Raw genomic sequence first — 17214 nt, 5'->3', positions numbered from 1 at the left:
TCTAAAAATATGCAAATAAGAAGAGTAAACCCGCCTGAGTGTTCAAAAAAAATAATTCAGTCACCTGTCAATTCAAAAGTCACCCTTCAATTACGGCAGTTTTGATTTTAAATCAAAAATAATTGTCTCCAAGTAAAATTTCCTTGGAACTATTTATCCCTTTCACACCGGAGATGTCGCCTTCAAGAGTTCACATGACCAAGGCTATGTCCGAATTCCTTCCCTACTCACTACAAAGTGCACTATATAGTGCGTTCGCCATTTTGCAGTGCCGTTTGAATCTGCAATTCCAAGATCGAGTGCCCTAGAAATTTCCCAGAAGTCTCTGCAAAAACCAGTGTGCATTGATGCTCGCTAGATTGGTGAATATAGACCACAATGCAATGCGTGTAAACAATTTTTGCAAAAAAAAAAAAGTATTTAAATGCATTTTTTTAAATAAATTGTCGTTTTTATCTTCAAAAGACAGTGGATTCATAAATGGTCGTCGCAAAACGCTCGTATCAGTTACATTTTCACATTGTAAAATCGATGATGTCATAGTCACCGTTTAAAAAAAAAAGTTGTGGCATTAGGGCTACTTCCTGGCTTGCAATTTTCGTCGTCTTTTGCGATATGCATTTTGCACAGCTTGATCTCACGATAACGATAAATTTGCAATTTATTGTGCAGGCCTAGTAAGCATGATGTCCGAATTGCTTTTAAAATCCAGGACACTAGATGATCCCGTACTATTTAGTTTTCCAGTAGTTATGGATTAGGACTGGGATTCGGACACAGCCTAAGCCTTTTTCCAGTTGGAGAGATCAATCTTTAAGATTTGATTGGTCATTAATCAGCCATGCTACATTTACACTGCAGGTGTGATAACTTTCAGAAGTAATAGATTTTATATATATATATATATATATATATATATATCTTTAACTTACAATTAAGTGACTTTTTTTAAATGATTTGCAGGATGCCACTTCGGGAAACTTTGAATCAAAGAGATAAAAATCCAGAAAATATTTTCTATTTATTAGTGTTTTTCCACCCTTTCCTAATTTGTACAAGGGCAGATTTTTTTTCTTCTTTTTTCAAGGTTTCGTGTAAAAAAAAAAAGGCTAAAAAAATCTGTAGCTAACCTTCCTTTCTGTAGCTGCCATACAGCCTTAAACTGCAAATGTATCAAGCATCTTAAGAATGTTCTCTCTTTGTTATGTGATGATGCAGTCATTTATCCACTTTTTTGTTTGCATTACATGAAAAAAGAGATGTTATCATGCCATCCTGATAGTCTAAAAATGTGCCTGTTTAAAATATATATAATATATATAAATAATAATTTATAAAAAAAAAAAAAATTCCTGCAGTTTTCAAGCACTGCAACCTTTTGCTGATGTAAGGTGGTACCTCTGGGGTCCTCCCACACCCACTTCAAGTGGCGGGATGATTCTAGAAAACGATTGTAATCTTTAATACACTGTCCAAAAAATATCCACGTTTCTACGCAATAGATGGATTTCAGCACCATCCTGACGTGGACCAGAACAAAAGGTTTGCTGTCACCTGACCGAGTCGAGGGTTTTTTTTCCCTTCTTTTTTTCTAATAACAAAAATTTAAAGTCATAAATTAAAGCTAATAATTGCGTATTTCTAAAAATAATAATAATAAATTAACCAATTGCTGAAGATTAACAGACTATATTTATAAACGAAAGCTTGAGCTCTAAAACTAACTTTTAAGGCTGTCTTTGGGGCACAAAAACGTCCATTTGCATCACTTTAGATGAATTTCAAGAAAAAAATTATTTTAAAATGAAAATAAAAAGCGTGTTTCTGGTTTTACCTGGGAGCTTTGAGCGGCGGAGCGGCGCTGACACCCGAATCTGAAGGGATCCGCGGTCACAATGAGAGTAGCACGTAGCCCCGCCCCCTGCAAATTAAACTACCGTAAATCGTTGTAAAACGCTGCAGAGTATCTTATAACAAGCAACAGATGTGTTTATTTATTTTATTGACACGAAACCAGAAAGTGGGATAAAAGGGTAAAAAGAAAAAGAAAAAAATAGAATGAAACGTCACTCGCTCTCTCTCTCTGTGTTTTTTTTTTTTTGCGGGCGGATATGGTGTTCGAGGAGTTCCTGCAGAGACGGACGGAGCATCGAGGCGTGGCTGTTGCTATGGGAAGATGGAAAAAGAAGGGGCCGATAATGTGGTGGATGGAGCCAAGGGGGAGAGTGGAAGAAGATGGGAGGAGGAAGGGTTGCAAAAGGCAGAGAAATTTGGCAGCCCTCAAGTCTCCTGCAGGTGAGGCGTGGCGGGGATGCTACAAGAAACTCCTTAAAATGCTTCATTTTGTGTCACAAAACCAAACACAGAGATGACCAAACTACATTTTAAAAGTATGAGAAAAGATCAAATAAATAAAATAATTATATGAATATATCCAATTTGTAAAATACAAGCTGTAAACTTTGCCTTGAGTTTTTTTTTATTTCTTTTTCATTCTGGAATGAAATATTGTAATGGAATGTAAACACTGCCACCTACAGGTAAGAGGGTGTAAATACACCTGCTATTGGCTTAATAATAAATGCTTTCTCTCTAATACATGTAGTTTCTTGAAAGTGGTCCCAGATTAGTTTGAAAGAATGTAAATTACCTAAAGACCAAGTTATATTTGAATTCTTAAAACACATTTTTGAACAAGTTAATATGTTTTGATTTGCATATTTATTATTTTTTATTATTTAGGTGAAATTTTACAGTTTTTTCTCTTGTGCGACATTCGTTTCTTTTTCACTTTCCCGTTTTCATTGTTTTATTTGTTCTTGTTCACTTCTATGTTTTGAGCGGTTTGAATTGATAAATGAATTTAACTTAAAATGGCTTGTGCTGTATTACTGAAATCTTTTCTCAAATCAAAATAAAAAAAAGGAGTTGGTGATAGTCATATAAGATGGTGGTTTGGGACTTGTTCAGTTTCAAAGAATCAAAGCTTTATTTAAATGCACCTTTTACACATTAATGTGTGATGCACTCTAGTTTCCACATTAGTTCTGGCCCATTCCTCCATGCAGATCTCCTCTAGAGCAATCTAGTCTTCACATTAGTTTTGGCCCATTCCTCCATGCAGATCTCCTCTACAGCAATTTAGTCTCCACATTAGTTTTGGCCCATTCCTTCATGCAGATCTCCTCTATAGCAATCTAGTCTTCAGATTAGTTTTGGCCCATTCCTCCATGCAGATCTCCTCTAGAGCAATCCAGTCTTCACATTAGTTTTGGCCCATTCCTCCATGCAGATCTCCTCTAGAGCAATCTAGTCTTCAGATTAGTTTTGGCCCATTCCTCCATGCAAATCTCCTCTAGAGCAATCCAGTCTTCACATTAGTTTTGGCCCATTCCTCCATGCAGATCTCCTCTAGAGCAATCTAGTCTTCACATTAGTTTTGGCCCATTCCTCCATGCAGAGCTCCTCTAGAGCAATCTAGTCTTCACATTAGTTTTGGCCCATTCCTCCATGCAGATCTCCTCTAGAGCAATCTAGTCTTCACATTAGTTTTGGCCCATTCCTCCATGAAGATCTCCTCTAGAGCAATCTAGTCTTCACATTAGTTTTGGCTCATTCCTCCATGCAGATCTCCTCTAGAGCAATCTCGTCTTCACATTAGTTTTGGCCCATTCCTCCATGCAGATCTCCTCTAGAGCAATCTAGTCTTCACATTAGTTTTGGCCCATTCCTCCATGCAGATCTCCTCTAGAGCAACCTCGTTTTCACATTAGTTTTCTTGTTAGCTCACCCAAATACGTAAAAATCTACTAATACTTGCAATTTCCCAGTCTAACCAATTCCACGATACAAATTATCATATCCAAAGAATGCTTTGATTTGGCAAAAGTTTTTTTTAGGTGCCTTAACAGAGATCATTTTCTGAACACGTTTTACATGTAGGATACATTTTATTACACGTATTCTGTCCATTTTTGCCGGCATAAATTATCATCTTCCCAACAAAATTTTTCTAAACTTTTTATTTCTCAAGTATTTGAGGCTAGCATTTTTTTCCAAAGTGGTAACTTCCAATGATTGTTGACCAAAACTTGTCATAAAAGTAATTTTTTTATAGTAACATATTACTTCTTGCTACAACAAAGTAGTTCGACTCATTGCTACTGAAATTTGAGTAATATTTTACCCATTAAATGTTAGCCAACTTGTGTTAAAGTCAAACATTGTGGTATAGTTTAGGGTTTTAATAAGATGTTGTTGCTGCAATGTAATCAATAAGGGAAAAAAAACTAGAAGACACTTGAAGGGATGCTAGCGCATCTGGCTAAAGCTAACACACAAAAACCGTTGTGTTTTCCACCATTTTTAAATAGTTTTTTATTTTTCTTAACCCCTCAAGTATAATCATGCAAGTGTTCCCAATTATCTACCTCAAGTTTTAGAATATATGTTGGTGTTGAAAATGAGAAATAGTCTGTTAAAAGACACAAAAAGAACAATCAATTGTCTTTATTTCAGTTCAAAATAAATTATAAGTCCTTAGAAATTATGTTACTAAAAATAGACACTTCTTGTTATCAACATGTGTGTTCTGTTAGGCAAGATTATTGCTCGGATGTAGTTGTAGAAGTTCTTCTATTGTACATCATATTTATTTAACCCCACAGTGACAAAAGAAATCAGGCAGCATTAATTGAGACGAATGGTTCAAGTTTGTATTTGATGACATTTAGTTTTTCTTGTGAGAAACCCCCTTTTGTTCCGTTTCGAAACACAGACTGCATTCATTGTTGTGTGCAAAGTTTCACAAAATGAAAAATCAAACCTAATCAAACTGTTTTTTTTTCTATTACTCCACCCCTCATGTCCTCATTTCTGGCTGACGATGCTGCGTGCGATGAGCTCCTTCATGATCTCATTGGTTCCTCCGTAGATGGGCTGAACACGGGAGTCCACGAATGCCCTGAGAAGCAAATATGATGAGCTGCAGTGCTATTTGCTCTATTTGCTCATTTTTTTTGTTTGTTTTTCTATCATGCAAATACATTCCTATTACAATAAAATCAAAAATGTTCATTTTAAATGGTTATTGAAATGTAAAAAAAATGACCTCAGGCTGCAGGTTTTTAGGTTATCTGGGCTTTTTCCATCACGTTCTATGAGGTGACCGCACAAGTCTGACCCTCCTTGGGCCTGAACAACCCAAAACCTGCAGCACCCCCCTGTATAGGTGGATGTGACTAAAGCTTCTTTGTTGTTGAGCTGTAAACATCTAACCTAAAACATTCGGTTTCTATCATGACTTTCTGGTTCAATCCGTTTTGTGTTCTTGGAGTCAGTTGCACCCGGTTCAAGAATCTGTGAATCGTCATTTAAGAGATGCATTTGCTAACTGATAAATAAACCGCTGCTGTCATGGTGGACTCTTACTTGGCGATTGGATATTCCAACATGTATCCCCAGCCTCCGTGAAGCTGCAGGCACTGAGTGGCCACTTTGTTCTGAAGCTCAGATGCCCTAAGGAGAAAAAAAATAAAAATGGATGGAAGTGAAAAGTTGGAATCAACTTAAGTGATTAGGTTGAACAGATTTCAATCTTCTCACCAAAACTTGGCCATGGAGGCTGTGGATGGATCCAGACGTTTTTCAGCAAGGAGAAGAAGGCAGTTATCCACAAAAGACCGTCCCACGCAGATCTCGGTCTTCAGTTCAGCCAGTTTGTGCTGCACAGTCTGTAAATGTTTTTTTAGAAAACCACCCACAACTCACACAACACCTTAATAGGTTAAAGAGTATTCCCCATTCTGCCACATTTAGTAGAAGAAGTCTTCAACACAAATGGTTAACAAGCTTCTTAAAGAAAAAGTCACCAGATTTGACTAATAAAAAGATTGAATTCCTCAACATAGTATTATCTCTTAAAAATGTTCCACTTTAATGGGTGCAGGAAAAGCATTCCTGATTGGCTATTTCTAAAGTTAAAACTTTTGTGACCAAGTAGTGATTGCTCACATCTGAAGCTAGCAACCAGTGGCCATTTGAGGAATTGTAACAACTGGTACTAAAAATCGTTTTAAAAAGAAACTGTTTGATATGGTTCCAGGAAAAACAAGAAAAAAAAAACCCTGATTGGCTATTTTTAAAGTCAGACCTTTTGGAATGAGTAGGAATCGCTCACAGCCAACCAGTGGCCATCTGAGGAACTGCAACAACTGCTACTTCTAAATTGGCTTCAAACTAGAGAACAGAGTGTTGAGGGTGGAGCTTACAGTGGGGGGAGAAAGTATTTAGTCAGCCACCAATTTTTGCAAGTTCTCCCATTTAAAAAAAAGATGAGAGAGGCCTGTTATTTTCATCTTAGGTATACCTGAACTATGAGACAAAATGAGAAAAAAAAAGAAAGTCACATTGACTGATTTTTAAAGAATTTATTTGCAAACTATGGTGGAAAAGAAGTATTTGGTCACCTAAAAACAAGCAAGATTTCTGGCTCTCACAGACCTGTGACTTCTTCTGTGAGAGGATCCTCTGTCCTCCACTCGTAACTTGTATTAATGGCACCTGTTTTAACTGGTTATCTATATAAAAGACACCTGTCCACAAACAGTCACACTCCAAACTCCACTATGGCCAAGACCAAAGAGCTGTCTGAGGACACCAGAAACCAAATTGTTGACCTGCACCAGGCTGGGAAGACTGAATCTGCAATCGGTTAGCAGCTTGGAGTGGCCTAGCCAGTCTCCAGATCTCAACCCAATAGATAATCTCTGGAGGGAGTTCAAACTCTGTGTTGCCCAGCAACAGCCCCCAAACACCACTGCTCTAGAGGAGATCTGCATGGAGGAATGGGCCAAAATACCAGAAACAGTTAATTTACCAATACAATTTTTAAAAATCAGACGGTGTGATTTTTCTGGATTTTTTTTTCACCTTTTGTCTCTCACAGTTGAGGTATATATGATGAAAATCACAGGCCTCTCTCAACTTTTTAAGTAGGAGAACTTGCACAATTGGTGGCTGACTAAATACTGGATTTTACCGTATTTCAAAGTTCTACAAGATGCAAATGAATTCGAAAGGAACCAGTTAGGAATGTTGTATTCTGGTTTGTGACTGGCGAGAATTTTGGCACCATCCTGCTTTTTGGTTTGGTTGTTTGTTAGTAATTTTTTTTGACAAAAATCTATTAACATTTTGCTAATTATTGTCTAGATCAGGAGTGTTTGGTCAACCAAAATCTTTGGAATCCCTAATCCAGCTAATTAGCTGGTGGTGAGGCAAGGATTGCTGGGAAATTATGAAGGTGGTAGATCTTCAGGATATAAGCTAAAATCAAGAAAAATGACTGAAGCTTTAAGTGAAACTAAAACTTGAGAAATGTGACTCAAGTAAACAAAAAAACTTGAAATTAACAACAACAAAAGAAATGTTTCGGACAAGCCCCCATTTTCTTTCTAAACAATACAAATAAAACAAACCTGCAAGTGGGCGATGGTTTTGCCGAACGCTTTCCGCTGCAACACGTAGTTTCTGGTTTCCTCGAACATGAACTCACAGCTCGCTATGGCCATGTCGGCAATTAATAGACGCTCCTAGAAGGAATATTTGTCCCATTTTAATCCCGGTTGGTTTTTGAATCAAAATGGACATAGACAAAAGAAAGGTTACCTGAGGAAGTTCATTCATTAGGTAGTAGAAACCTTTGTTGAGTTCACCCAGGAGAGCCGTGGCTGGGAGACGCACATCCTCAAAGAACAGCTCTGCTGTGTCCTTAAAAAGTAAAATATTAAGATCAAAAGGGACAAAACTATCAACTATCTGTCCATTTAGTCTATGCAAATGAAAGGTTCTGGGGACTTCAGTACCTGTGCCTTCAGACCAATCTTGTCAAGCTTACGGCCTTTCTGGAAGCCCTTCATGCCATCTTCCACCAGGAACAGACTGATCCCATGTGCTGCTGTCTTCGCCTCGCGGTTTGTCACGGTTACCACCACCACCAAGTCAGCCATCCAACCGTTTGTGATGAAAACCTTAGGAAGGTGATCGCAAATTGTTACCGAGAGGCAATGGGTTGCTTTTGCTTCCACCGTGTTTTACCTTGTTGCCATTTAGGATCCAATCACTTCCGTCCTTCTTGGCGTACGTCCTCACACCCTGAAGATCACTAAAAAGATCAAGGCCAACATTCGGTCAAACCTCAAACCGTTGGAAAGCAGATTTCTTGGTGTACCGCGGTTTGTTTACCCACCTGCCTGCGCCAGGCTCTGTCATGGCAATCGCCCCGATGCACTTCCCGGCAGTCATGTTGGGAATAAAGCGCTCAATTTGCTCTTTGCTCCCATAGTTGATAATGTAGGGCATGACGATGTCAGAGTGTAGGGCGAAACCCGGGCCAGTGCAGTTGCAGTACATTCTGGAGGACGACACCAAATGTTTAGGTGCGAGTAAACGGAGGCGATGTTTGATGGAAGACTGAAGCTACTTCTCAGAAGTGACCGCTTCCACTGAAAGGTCTGCGTAAAACATACAAATGCACACTTTCGGTTTCAAAACTCTCACAACATTTTCACCACAATTTTTGGGCTCTACGTACAAACCGCACCGTTGAATGTGCGTCGAAAGTTAAAGTAAGTCAAATAGGGACTCTGATTTGGTATCAACCTACGGATGGCGCCCCTTTTCGTTCACCGATGTGCCAACCGTCTGAAAAAACTGACTACGAAGGTGAAAAAGATTTATAGTGGTTTATCCCCAGCCAGAATTAAACAGCAATAAGTCGTTCGTATATTGGAATAAAGCTGTAAACGACAAAAACCTGGAGCGAGATTCGGAGGATTTGCACCGCTACAACATCTTCCAACTGCAGGTGGTGGACATGCGCTAGTAAAGAGTAGAAAAAGAACAAGAAGAAGATCCCGTTCACTGCTTATCCAGTGTGAACACCAAGGGGCGTGTTCAAGAACGTGCCTTGTGTGAAGGTAGCATCACTGGTAGCATCACAGCCCAACGCTGAAATCGGAGCGCCAAAGCCACTGATTGGCTTGGCTTGGTCGGTGGTTGGCGCCCTTGCTTCGGCGGCTGGAGTTTCATGTTGCTGCCTCACGGCTCTGGAGGGGACCCCGTTGCTGTCCTGGTCTGAGTGGGCCAAATACTCGTTCCTGACGGCAAAGCCAAGCCTAAAATTTCTTTTAGAAGTTACTTTTAGAAGTATTCATTGAATGTGGGGTCATAGGTCGTATGTGTTAACGGAGGGGAGTGGGAAGAGTGAAGGGTGGGTTGTTTTTTTTTTTTTTTTTTATTTCCAGGGTTTTTTTTTTTTTTTATTTCCGGGGGGTTTTATTGTAATATTGTGTATGTCTGTTTTGTTTTAAATGTGAAAATGCTTTGAGTTGCGCAAGATATTAGTAGCCCTTTTTTATAAATATGTTTGATTTGATTTGATTTGACACATCCTATACAAGTGCTAATTTCCCCTGTTTGCTAGTTTTCAAGAAGTCCAGGCAGATGCAAAGACAGACAGCATTCTTTTGGAACTTTTGGGAATCAAGTCCCAGAACGCAGCGAACCCACAGCATAACGAGCAGTAAAATGGTGTCAAACTGGTCATGAATTTAGTAACTCACTGCTCCTCCCATGTGATGGCGGCGGAGAACACGTCTCCTCCTATGCCTCCGTGCTCCTCTGGTATCATCACCCCCAACAGGCCTTGCTCTCCAGCTTTCTCCCACAACTCCCTGCTCACCTGCCCCGCCTTCTCCCAGCTGGAAATTAGCCACAAACAAAAAAAAAAAAGGACCAATTCAATCCGGGCCCTGAGCCGTTAGCACCAAAACCGGATTGTTCCGTCGCCATACTCCTTGTGGTGTGGAACCACTTCTTCTTGGAAGAACCGTCTGACGCTCTTCCTGAAAATGTCGTGGTCTTCGTTGAATATTCGGCGCGTCCCGATGTCCATCATGGTCTTGGCGCTAGAAGTCTCTAGCCGGGTTTGAGAGGTGTGGCTTTCAAGATTCTCCATTTGGCTCCGTTGTTTGCTAGAACAAAAAAATAATTAAAAAAAGAAAAGACAGAAATCTGGGTGATGCATCAAAAATGTAGAACTTCCTTTTTTTTGTTGACTTTGTAGCCTTCGTCATTCAACTGAAGCAAAATAAAATCATTTTAAGCCACAAGCAGGACTGACTGGCACTGGATTCCAACAGCTGGAGTTCATTTCTAACGTCACAAAGAGGCTCTTTTTCGTGATTTTACACCAATTTGAGTAAATAAATATTCAGATATGCAATTTTAAATCTAATTTGCCTAACATATATGGCCTTCATCTTTAGGAAAATACCACAAGAACATGTTAAAAACAGCAAAAACAGGGTTTTCATCGGAGTGGGTCTTCAAATGCCTCTGAAAAAAGAAAAACAAGGGAAGTTCGATCAGATATATGATCCGATCTATGGAGTCGATCCACTTCTGCTGGTTGTGCCCCAATTAAAAATGTTTTGGGGGTAACTGAGCGTTTTCTGCCCCAAACTCTCCAAATCCCCTTCCTCCGGACCTGCATGTGATCTCTCACCCAACCAATGTTTCCATCTTTAGTGTGTCATATTTCTTTCCATTTACTGATTTCTTTATGCAACTGCTTTGTTTTTATTTTATTTATGAATGACTTCCTGTTGCAGAATTCCTGAAAATGGCAGGATTTCAGTCAACAACAACAAAAAACAGTCCAATAGAAATAACTACAAGGTTAAGTCCAATTATTAAACCGCAAATGAAACCTTAGGAAAATATAAATAACCGTAGTGATTGTTTATAAAAAAGATAGGCTAAATAATTGACAAATATTTAGGATTTCTTGGTTAAGTTATATCTTTGCATTCATTTTTTGCGCAGTGACCTTTCGAGGAAGTGGGTCAAAGGTGACTGTAACGCACCTACAGCGAAATAAAAAAACATTAGTGTAACCGAGAATTATTATTGATAAACTCAATTTTACAGTCAATAATGACAAATGAGCAAATAAAAAATAACATTCATTGTGCACTGATTTACTTATTATTACAAACAAACAAAAAAAGAACCACGGCTATGCTATGTCTTGTTATATATATATATATATATATATATTTTTAACGGTATTGCACCTTGTAATCCCAGAAGAAAACGCTTGTCGTCCGCCACAGACATGTTTAAGTTCCAAAACGTGCCGTTTTAGCAGCTTGCTAGCAAACATCTTCACTCTGCTATCACAAACAACTATGACCGTCTGAGCTGGTCTTCTATGGAATGATGCACCACTCCCTCTGTTTTATTAAATCATTGTGTGGGATCAGAAAAAAACAACTACACAAATTAATTACGCGCAATTTAATATCGAGTGATGTATGTCAAACTTGTGCATTATAACCATCTTAATTTAAACATTTGTTCCTTGTTGAATATTGTATATTTAGAATTTCTGAAACAACATTAACAAAAAGGGTGCAGAGTGAGACGTCTTACTTTGTTGAGCTTTGAACACGGAAGACGTTTCTTCTTTGATGAAACTTGGAACTTTAAGTGCTGCCATCTAGTGGTATACAAAATAAAATAAAGAAATCTAACTTCCTCACATTCATTCAAACCAGCTTAAAAAAGAGGTGTTTACCAGTTAACACACCTTTAAAACGCTTGCTTCCACGTGTTACCACAAGGGAGCGGGCTTGTTAAAAAGTGAGGTTTTCTTTTTTTTGCTTTAAAGTTAACGTTAATTTTACCTTATGAGTAAAGTCACTTTAATTTGGATTTTGATTGATTTTAATTATTTAACCCTTTCGTTATCCTAGGCACTTTACCATTGGGAGTTGGGTCATCTAGACCCACTAGACAGTGCTCTGAACCTTTTTTCTTCAATGATTTGTGATCTTCACTGGTGTCCATGGATTATAGGAAATCTTTCCACCTTTATCCACCTTTGTCATGGTAGGGAGAACACATCAAAGTAAGGGTGGGGTCATCTAAGATAGCACAAGGGTTAAGTGTCATGCACTAATGTGCCCAGCCAACATGGGTTTATATGACACTGAAAGACAAAATACAGAAAACACATAGAAACATGCCCATCACAAAATACAACAACTCCCCTAGTCAGAGCCTAACAGAGTACAGTGTCCATTCTTATTGTCCATGCCTTTGACACAAAATTTGCCAAACAAAAAATTTCATTTTCAAAAAGCCAACGTAAAATTTTATCTTCAGACAACCAAAACAAATCAAGACATTTCTTTTCTATAACCTCATACAAGAAAAGTGTCTGTTTTTCGTACAAAGGACAATAAAACAAAAAATGAAATTCATCCTTCACCACTTGCAGTTCACACACCTCACAGTCTTTCCTCCTCAGGAACGCCTTTACAGTGCCCTACTTCCACCTGTAGGGGGAGCACTCCTGCTCTAAGTTGAGCACATGAGGATCTTTTATGGAGAGAAATTAGACTCAGTCGGATTTGTGCGTGCGTAATTCTTGATTTGTGCGTAAATAAGGATTTGTGTATGCATATTCTTGCTTAGTGCGTGCGTAAATTAGGATTTGTGCATAAATTTGGATTTGTGCGTGATTTGTTACTCACATAATACGTTTTGTGTATAAGTTCAAAAAATATAAAATAAAAAAAATACAAAATGCAATTTACGTATGCACAAATTAAGATTACAACAGCTTGAAACTACTTACACACACACGTCTTTAAAAAACACGCACGAATCCCTTGTTACGTACACACGAAGCCAAAGTTACGCACGGATCTACCGTGAGACTGTTTTCACGTCTCACAAATTCGTCTGTAAGTGCTGCGTTTAAATACCAGTGGAATGCTCGGTCATTAGAACTTTCCTATCAGCCGTCCCTTCTAAACGTATCCAGACAATGACTCAATCAATACATGAAGACAGTAGATGTTAGTGTTGAACATAGAGGCTACTTACTTCGGGGCGCTGACCACCGAGATGGGCCGCCATTCTTCCCGTGACCCTCTCAGTCTGACTGCCTTTGATTTTTCCAGAAGAAAAAAAACAGTGCCCCCTACTGGTTGTTCCTGTTACGCATTTTGTATCAATTTGGTGTCTCGGAGAATAATATACTTTTAATATATATATTAGCGTTTAAAATTGAACGTCATATTCTCAGATAATAATTTTTATTTTCCTTTAAAGTTTTTTTAAGCCCTGCTACACCCACTGAAGGAAATACGTTTAGAAGGGAAGGCTGATAGGAAAAGTCTAATGACCGAGCATTCCACTGGTATTTAAACGCAGCACTTACGGACGAATTTGTGAGACGTGAAAACAGTCTCACGGTAGATCCGTGCGTAACTTTGGCTTCGTGTGTGCGTAACAAAGGATTCGTGCGTGTTTTTTAAAGACGTGTGTGTGTAAGTAGTTTCAAGCTGTTGTAATCTTAATTTGTGCATACGTAAATTGCATTTTGTATTTTTTTTATTTTATATTTTTTGAACTTATACACAAAACGTATAATATGATTAACAAATCACGCACAAATCCAAATTTATGCACAAATCCTAATTTACGCACGCACAAAGCAAGAATATGCATACACAAATCCTAATTTACGCACAAATCAAGAATTACGCACGCACAAATCCGACTGAGTCTAATTTCTCTCCATAATCTTTGTCCTTTTTTTAAGTTGTACATAACATTAGTTCAGCAGAAAACTTGTCCTTAATTTGCAAATAAGTTCGTAATTTTGGTTTTTGAAGCAGTTTCCTTTTTCCAGTCTTTTTCATAATAATCAACTGAAGTTCCCTCAACATTATCAATCTTACATTTCAAACAATTAAAAAATAATGATTGTAGGTTCACAGAGGATAGAATGTTCAACACGTCTTTACACCAGGGATAAATATGAGCTCTATCCCAATCAAATATTTTACGTGCAAGTCTCTCTGCAGGTAAAGTCACCAGCCAGTTCCATAATCTGAGAACTTCTGCTCTTTGTCTGATCACACAAGGTTCCCACCCCATGTCCCCCTCTATGGCGGCTTTAGTGGTGAACCTGTGTACACCCAGAAAGTATCTCATTGCCCTGTTTTGAACCTTATCACACTCAGGAGCGTCTTCATAACCCCAGACTCCTGCAGCATAAAATAACACAGATCCCACCATGGCATCGTACAATTTACTAAACGTGTCTTAACTTAACTCAGGACAGACCTTCATCTTATTTATCACTGCACCAAGGACCCTCCCAGCAGAATCTGATAACAGCTGCTTTCCTTCTGAGAACATCATATTTTTATGAAAACCAAAACCAAGATATTTATAAGTATCAGTAAACATAAGAGTAGTTTTACCAAAATAAAGCAGAAAATTACTTTGAAGTACAAAATGCATTCTAAAATGAACTATTTGTGTTTTATCATCATTGATAGTGAGTCTCCATTTGTTACACCATTCATTCATTGTATTTAACATTCCTTGTAATTTTATTTCCTCATCAGCTATCAAAACAATATCATCAGCATAAAGTAATATGCTCAAGTTCCAATGATTGATATCAATACCTAAGTTAGTTTTCTTCATTTCTTGAGCTAAACTAGTGACATAGAAAGCAAAACGGGTTGGTGAAAGAACATCTCCTTGTTTAACTCCAAATGGTGTAGGAAACCAACCTGTTTTTAGATTATTCACCTGTGCACAGGCTAATGGAGCCTTGTACAGAGCTTTAATTGCTTTATAAAACTTACCATTAATACCATACATAAGTAATTTATATTTTTTAAATCCACAAAACAAACAAAGGTACTTTTACTGTCTTGCAGTCTAGCTCTCACCACCGAGGACAAAACATAAATAAAGTCAATACACGCTCTATTTCTCCTGAATCCATTCTGCTCCTCTACAAGCACTTGGTTTGTTTCTAGATATTCAGATAACCGATCACTTAAAATACTAGAGAACACTTTATACACGGTACTCAGAAGACTAATGCCTCTATAATTCCGAGGGACTCTCGGGTCTGCTTGAGGGGATTTTGGAATTGGCTTGATGATCGATTTATACCAAATTGATGGTAGAAAGCCATTCTTAAACAAGAATCTAAAGAGACAATGTAAAGTATTTAACAATTTAGGACACTTAAGGACCTCGTTTGATAGTCCATCCACCCCAGCAGCTTTATGAAGTTCTGTTTTCTCAACGACTTTTAGAACTTCCTCAATTGTAATATCCTGATTTATTGTGTCAAGGGAAGGAAATTCAGAGAAATTTTTATGCTACTGTCTTCAAGCAGTTTTTTAGATTTGCACATAATCATAAAAAACTGGTCATCAAACAAGTGGAAACTACTTAACTACTTAAATACTTAAATTTTATTTTTATTTTGGAAAGGTTTACCAATTTATGGCTGTGGTGCACCAACAAAAAGTAATATTAACTATGTTGTGTTTTAAATCACCACTGACATTACTCTACCTACTACAACATTTTCTGTAACGGGATGATCCTATGTGGCACAGGGTGTCTCTTCTTACTTAAAAAAAGCCAATTTCTCTTCTTTTTTTTGGGCACGAGTAAATAATAATTTATATTTTTCATAACATTAACATAACATTAACGTAAAATTACTATAAATTCAAACCATTATCGCGATAAGACTCTGCAGCTCCGTCAGGGTTGTAGAAATCAACGCCATTGGCTCAGAAACGCCATTCTTGCGACCATTTCCAATGAAAAGTCTATGCAAAAGCACATATATTTGCTTTTCTCTTGCCTCGTTAAGCAAGTTTTGAGTCAGTTTTTGGGCTTTAAGTACAAAACAGAACTTTGACCCATCAGATTTGGATTTCATAGTGACGTATAGCTCCGAATCTAGCCACAGGGGTTGCAAGCCAGTAACTTCTGTGCCGGTCCCAAGCCCGGATAAATAGAGAGGGTTGCGTCAGGAAGGGCATCCGGCGTAAAAATTGCCAAAATAACCATGCGAATCATCCACAACACTTTAGACATACCGGATCGGTCGAGGCCCGGGTTAACAACGACCGCCACCGATGCTGTTAACCTACAGGGTGTCGGTGGAAATTTGACTACTGTTGGTCGAAGAAAGAGGGGAGGCAGAAGGGTCCGTTGCCAGAGAGAGAAGGGAAAAGGCAGGAACATAGGTTTGAGAATAGGGACTCTTAACGTTGGCACAATGACAGGGAAAGGCAGAGAGCTGGCAGACATGATGGAGAGAAGGAAGGTAGATGTACTGTGTGTGCAGGAGACAAGGTGGAAGGGCAGCAAGGCACGTAGTATTGGAGGAGGATACAAACTGTTCTATCATGGTGTTGATAGGAAGAGAAATGGGGTAGGAGTGATTCTGAAGGGGGAGTTTGTAAACAGTGTTCTAGAGGTGAAAAGAGTCTCAGACAGGATGATGAGCCTAAAGTTAGAAATTGAAGGGGTGATGGTGAATGTAGTCAGTGGGTATGCGCCACAGGTTGGCTGTGAGTTAGAAGTGAAGGAGAGATTCTGGAGTGAGTTGGATGAGGTCATAGAGAGTTTTCCCAGAGGAGAGAGAGTTGTTATTGGAGCAGACTTTAATGGGCATGTTGGTGAGGGCAACAGAGGTGATGAGGAGGTGATGGGCAGGTTTGGTGTGAAGGAAAGGAATCTGGAGGGACAGATGGTGGTGGACTTTGCGAAGAGGATGGAAATGGCTGTAGTCAACACTTACTTCCAGAAGAGAGAGGAACATAGAGTGACATACAGAAGTGGAGGTAGGAGTACTCAGGTGGACTACATCCTATGTAGACGAGGTCATTTGAGAGAGGTTAATGACTGCAAAGTGGTGGTAGGAGAGAGTGTAGCCAGACAGCACCGCATGGTGGTGTGTAAGATGACTCTGGAGGTCAGGAAGAAGAAGATAGGGAAAACAGAAAAGAAGACCAAGTGGTGGAAGCTACAGAATGAAGAAACTTGTGAGGAATTTAGGCAGAAGTTGAGGCAGGTCCTGGGTGGTCAGGATGAACTTCCAGATGACTGGGAAACTACAGCAGAGATTATCAGGGAAACAGGTAGGAAGGTGCTAGGTGTGTCATCTGGAAAGAGGAAAGACGGTAAAGAGACTTGGTGGTGGAATGAGGAAGTACAGGAATGCGTCCAGAGGAAGAGGTTGGCTAAAAGGAAGTGGGATGTAGAAAGGACTGAGGAAGGTAGACAGGAGTACAAGGAAGCGCAGCG

The 17214-nt window shown here is 38.9% G+C and overlaps 2 protein-coding genes across 10 annotated transcripts in view; both read right to left on the bottom strand.

Moving 5' to 3' along the window:
- The window catches only part of LOC101165870 (microtubule-associated protein 2), a 70832-nt gene extending 68815 nt beyond the window's left edge, over positions 1 to 2017 (bottom strand). For 3 of the 9 annotated variants that reach the window (XM_023965064.1, XM_023965079.1, XM_023965073.1), the window contains exon 1: positions 1835 to 2016. The gene's annotated coding sequence lies outside the window, so the exon portion shown is untranslated. Of the gene's footprint in view, positions 1 to 1834 lie in introns of all 9 variants that reach the window. The other 6 variants (XM_023965087.1, XM_023965093.1, XM_023965077.1 and 3 more) reach the window with 5 other exon arrangements.
- Positions 2018 to 4493: 2476 nt separating this feature from the next.
- On the bottom strand, positions 4494 to 11276 carry acadl (acyl-CoA dehydrogenase long chain). The gene is made up of 11 exons (XM_004066539.3): positions 11139 to 11276; positions 9855 to 10034; positions 9624 to 9761; positions 8249 to 8413; positions 8098 to 8164; positions 7866 to 8030; positions 7669 to 7770; positions 7479 to 7592; positions 5605 to 5732; positions 5431 to 5517; positions 4494 to 4963 (listed from the first exon to the last, which is right to left on the bottom strand). Exons 1-11 carry the CDS (start codon positions 11225 to 11227, stop codon positions 4870 to 4872), a joined length of 1329 nt encoding a protein of 442 aa, XP_004066587.1. The 5' UTR covers positions 11228 to 11276; the 3' UTR covers positions 4494 to 4869.
- Between the last annotated feature and the right edge of the window lie 5938 nt (positions 11277 to 17214).

Source organism: Oryzias latipes, chromosome 2 (assembly GCF_002234675.1).
Source record: "Oryzias latipes chromosome 2, ASM223467v1".
In the NCBI taxonomy this organism is placed as follows: Eukaryota; Metazoa; Chordata; class Actinopteri; order Beloniformes; family Adrianichthyidae; genus Oryzias; species Oryzias latipes.
The sequence above is the reverse complement of the archived record's forward strand: the minus strand, read 5'-3'. Positions and strand labels throughout refer to the sequence as shown.

What these genes read in the sequence shown, in the direction of transcription:
- acadl (XM_004066539.3), bottom strand. Translation starts at nt 11,227, where the DNA reads ATGTTTGCTAGCAAGCTGCTAAAACGGCACGTTTTGGAACTTAAACAT. An exon ending in TAATGAATGAACTTCCTCAG is followed by an intron (nt 7,593 to 7,668) that starts GTAACCTTTCTT and finishes TATTCCTTCTAG; the next exon opens with GAGCGTCTATTAATTGCCGA. An exon ending in TTGGAATATCCAATCGCCAA is followed by an intron (nt 4,964 to 5,430) that starts GTAAGAGTCCAC and finishes TTTGCTTCTCAG; the next exon opens with GGCATTCGTGGACTCCCGTG.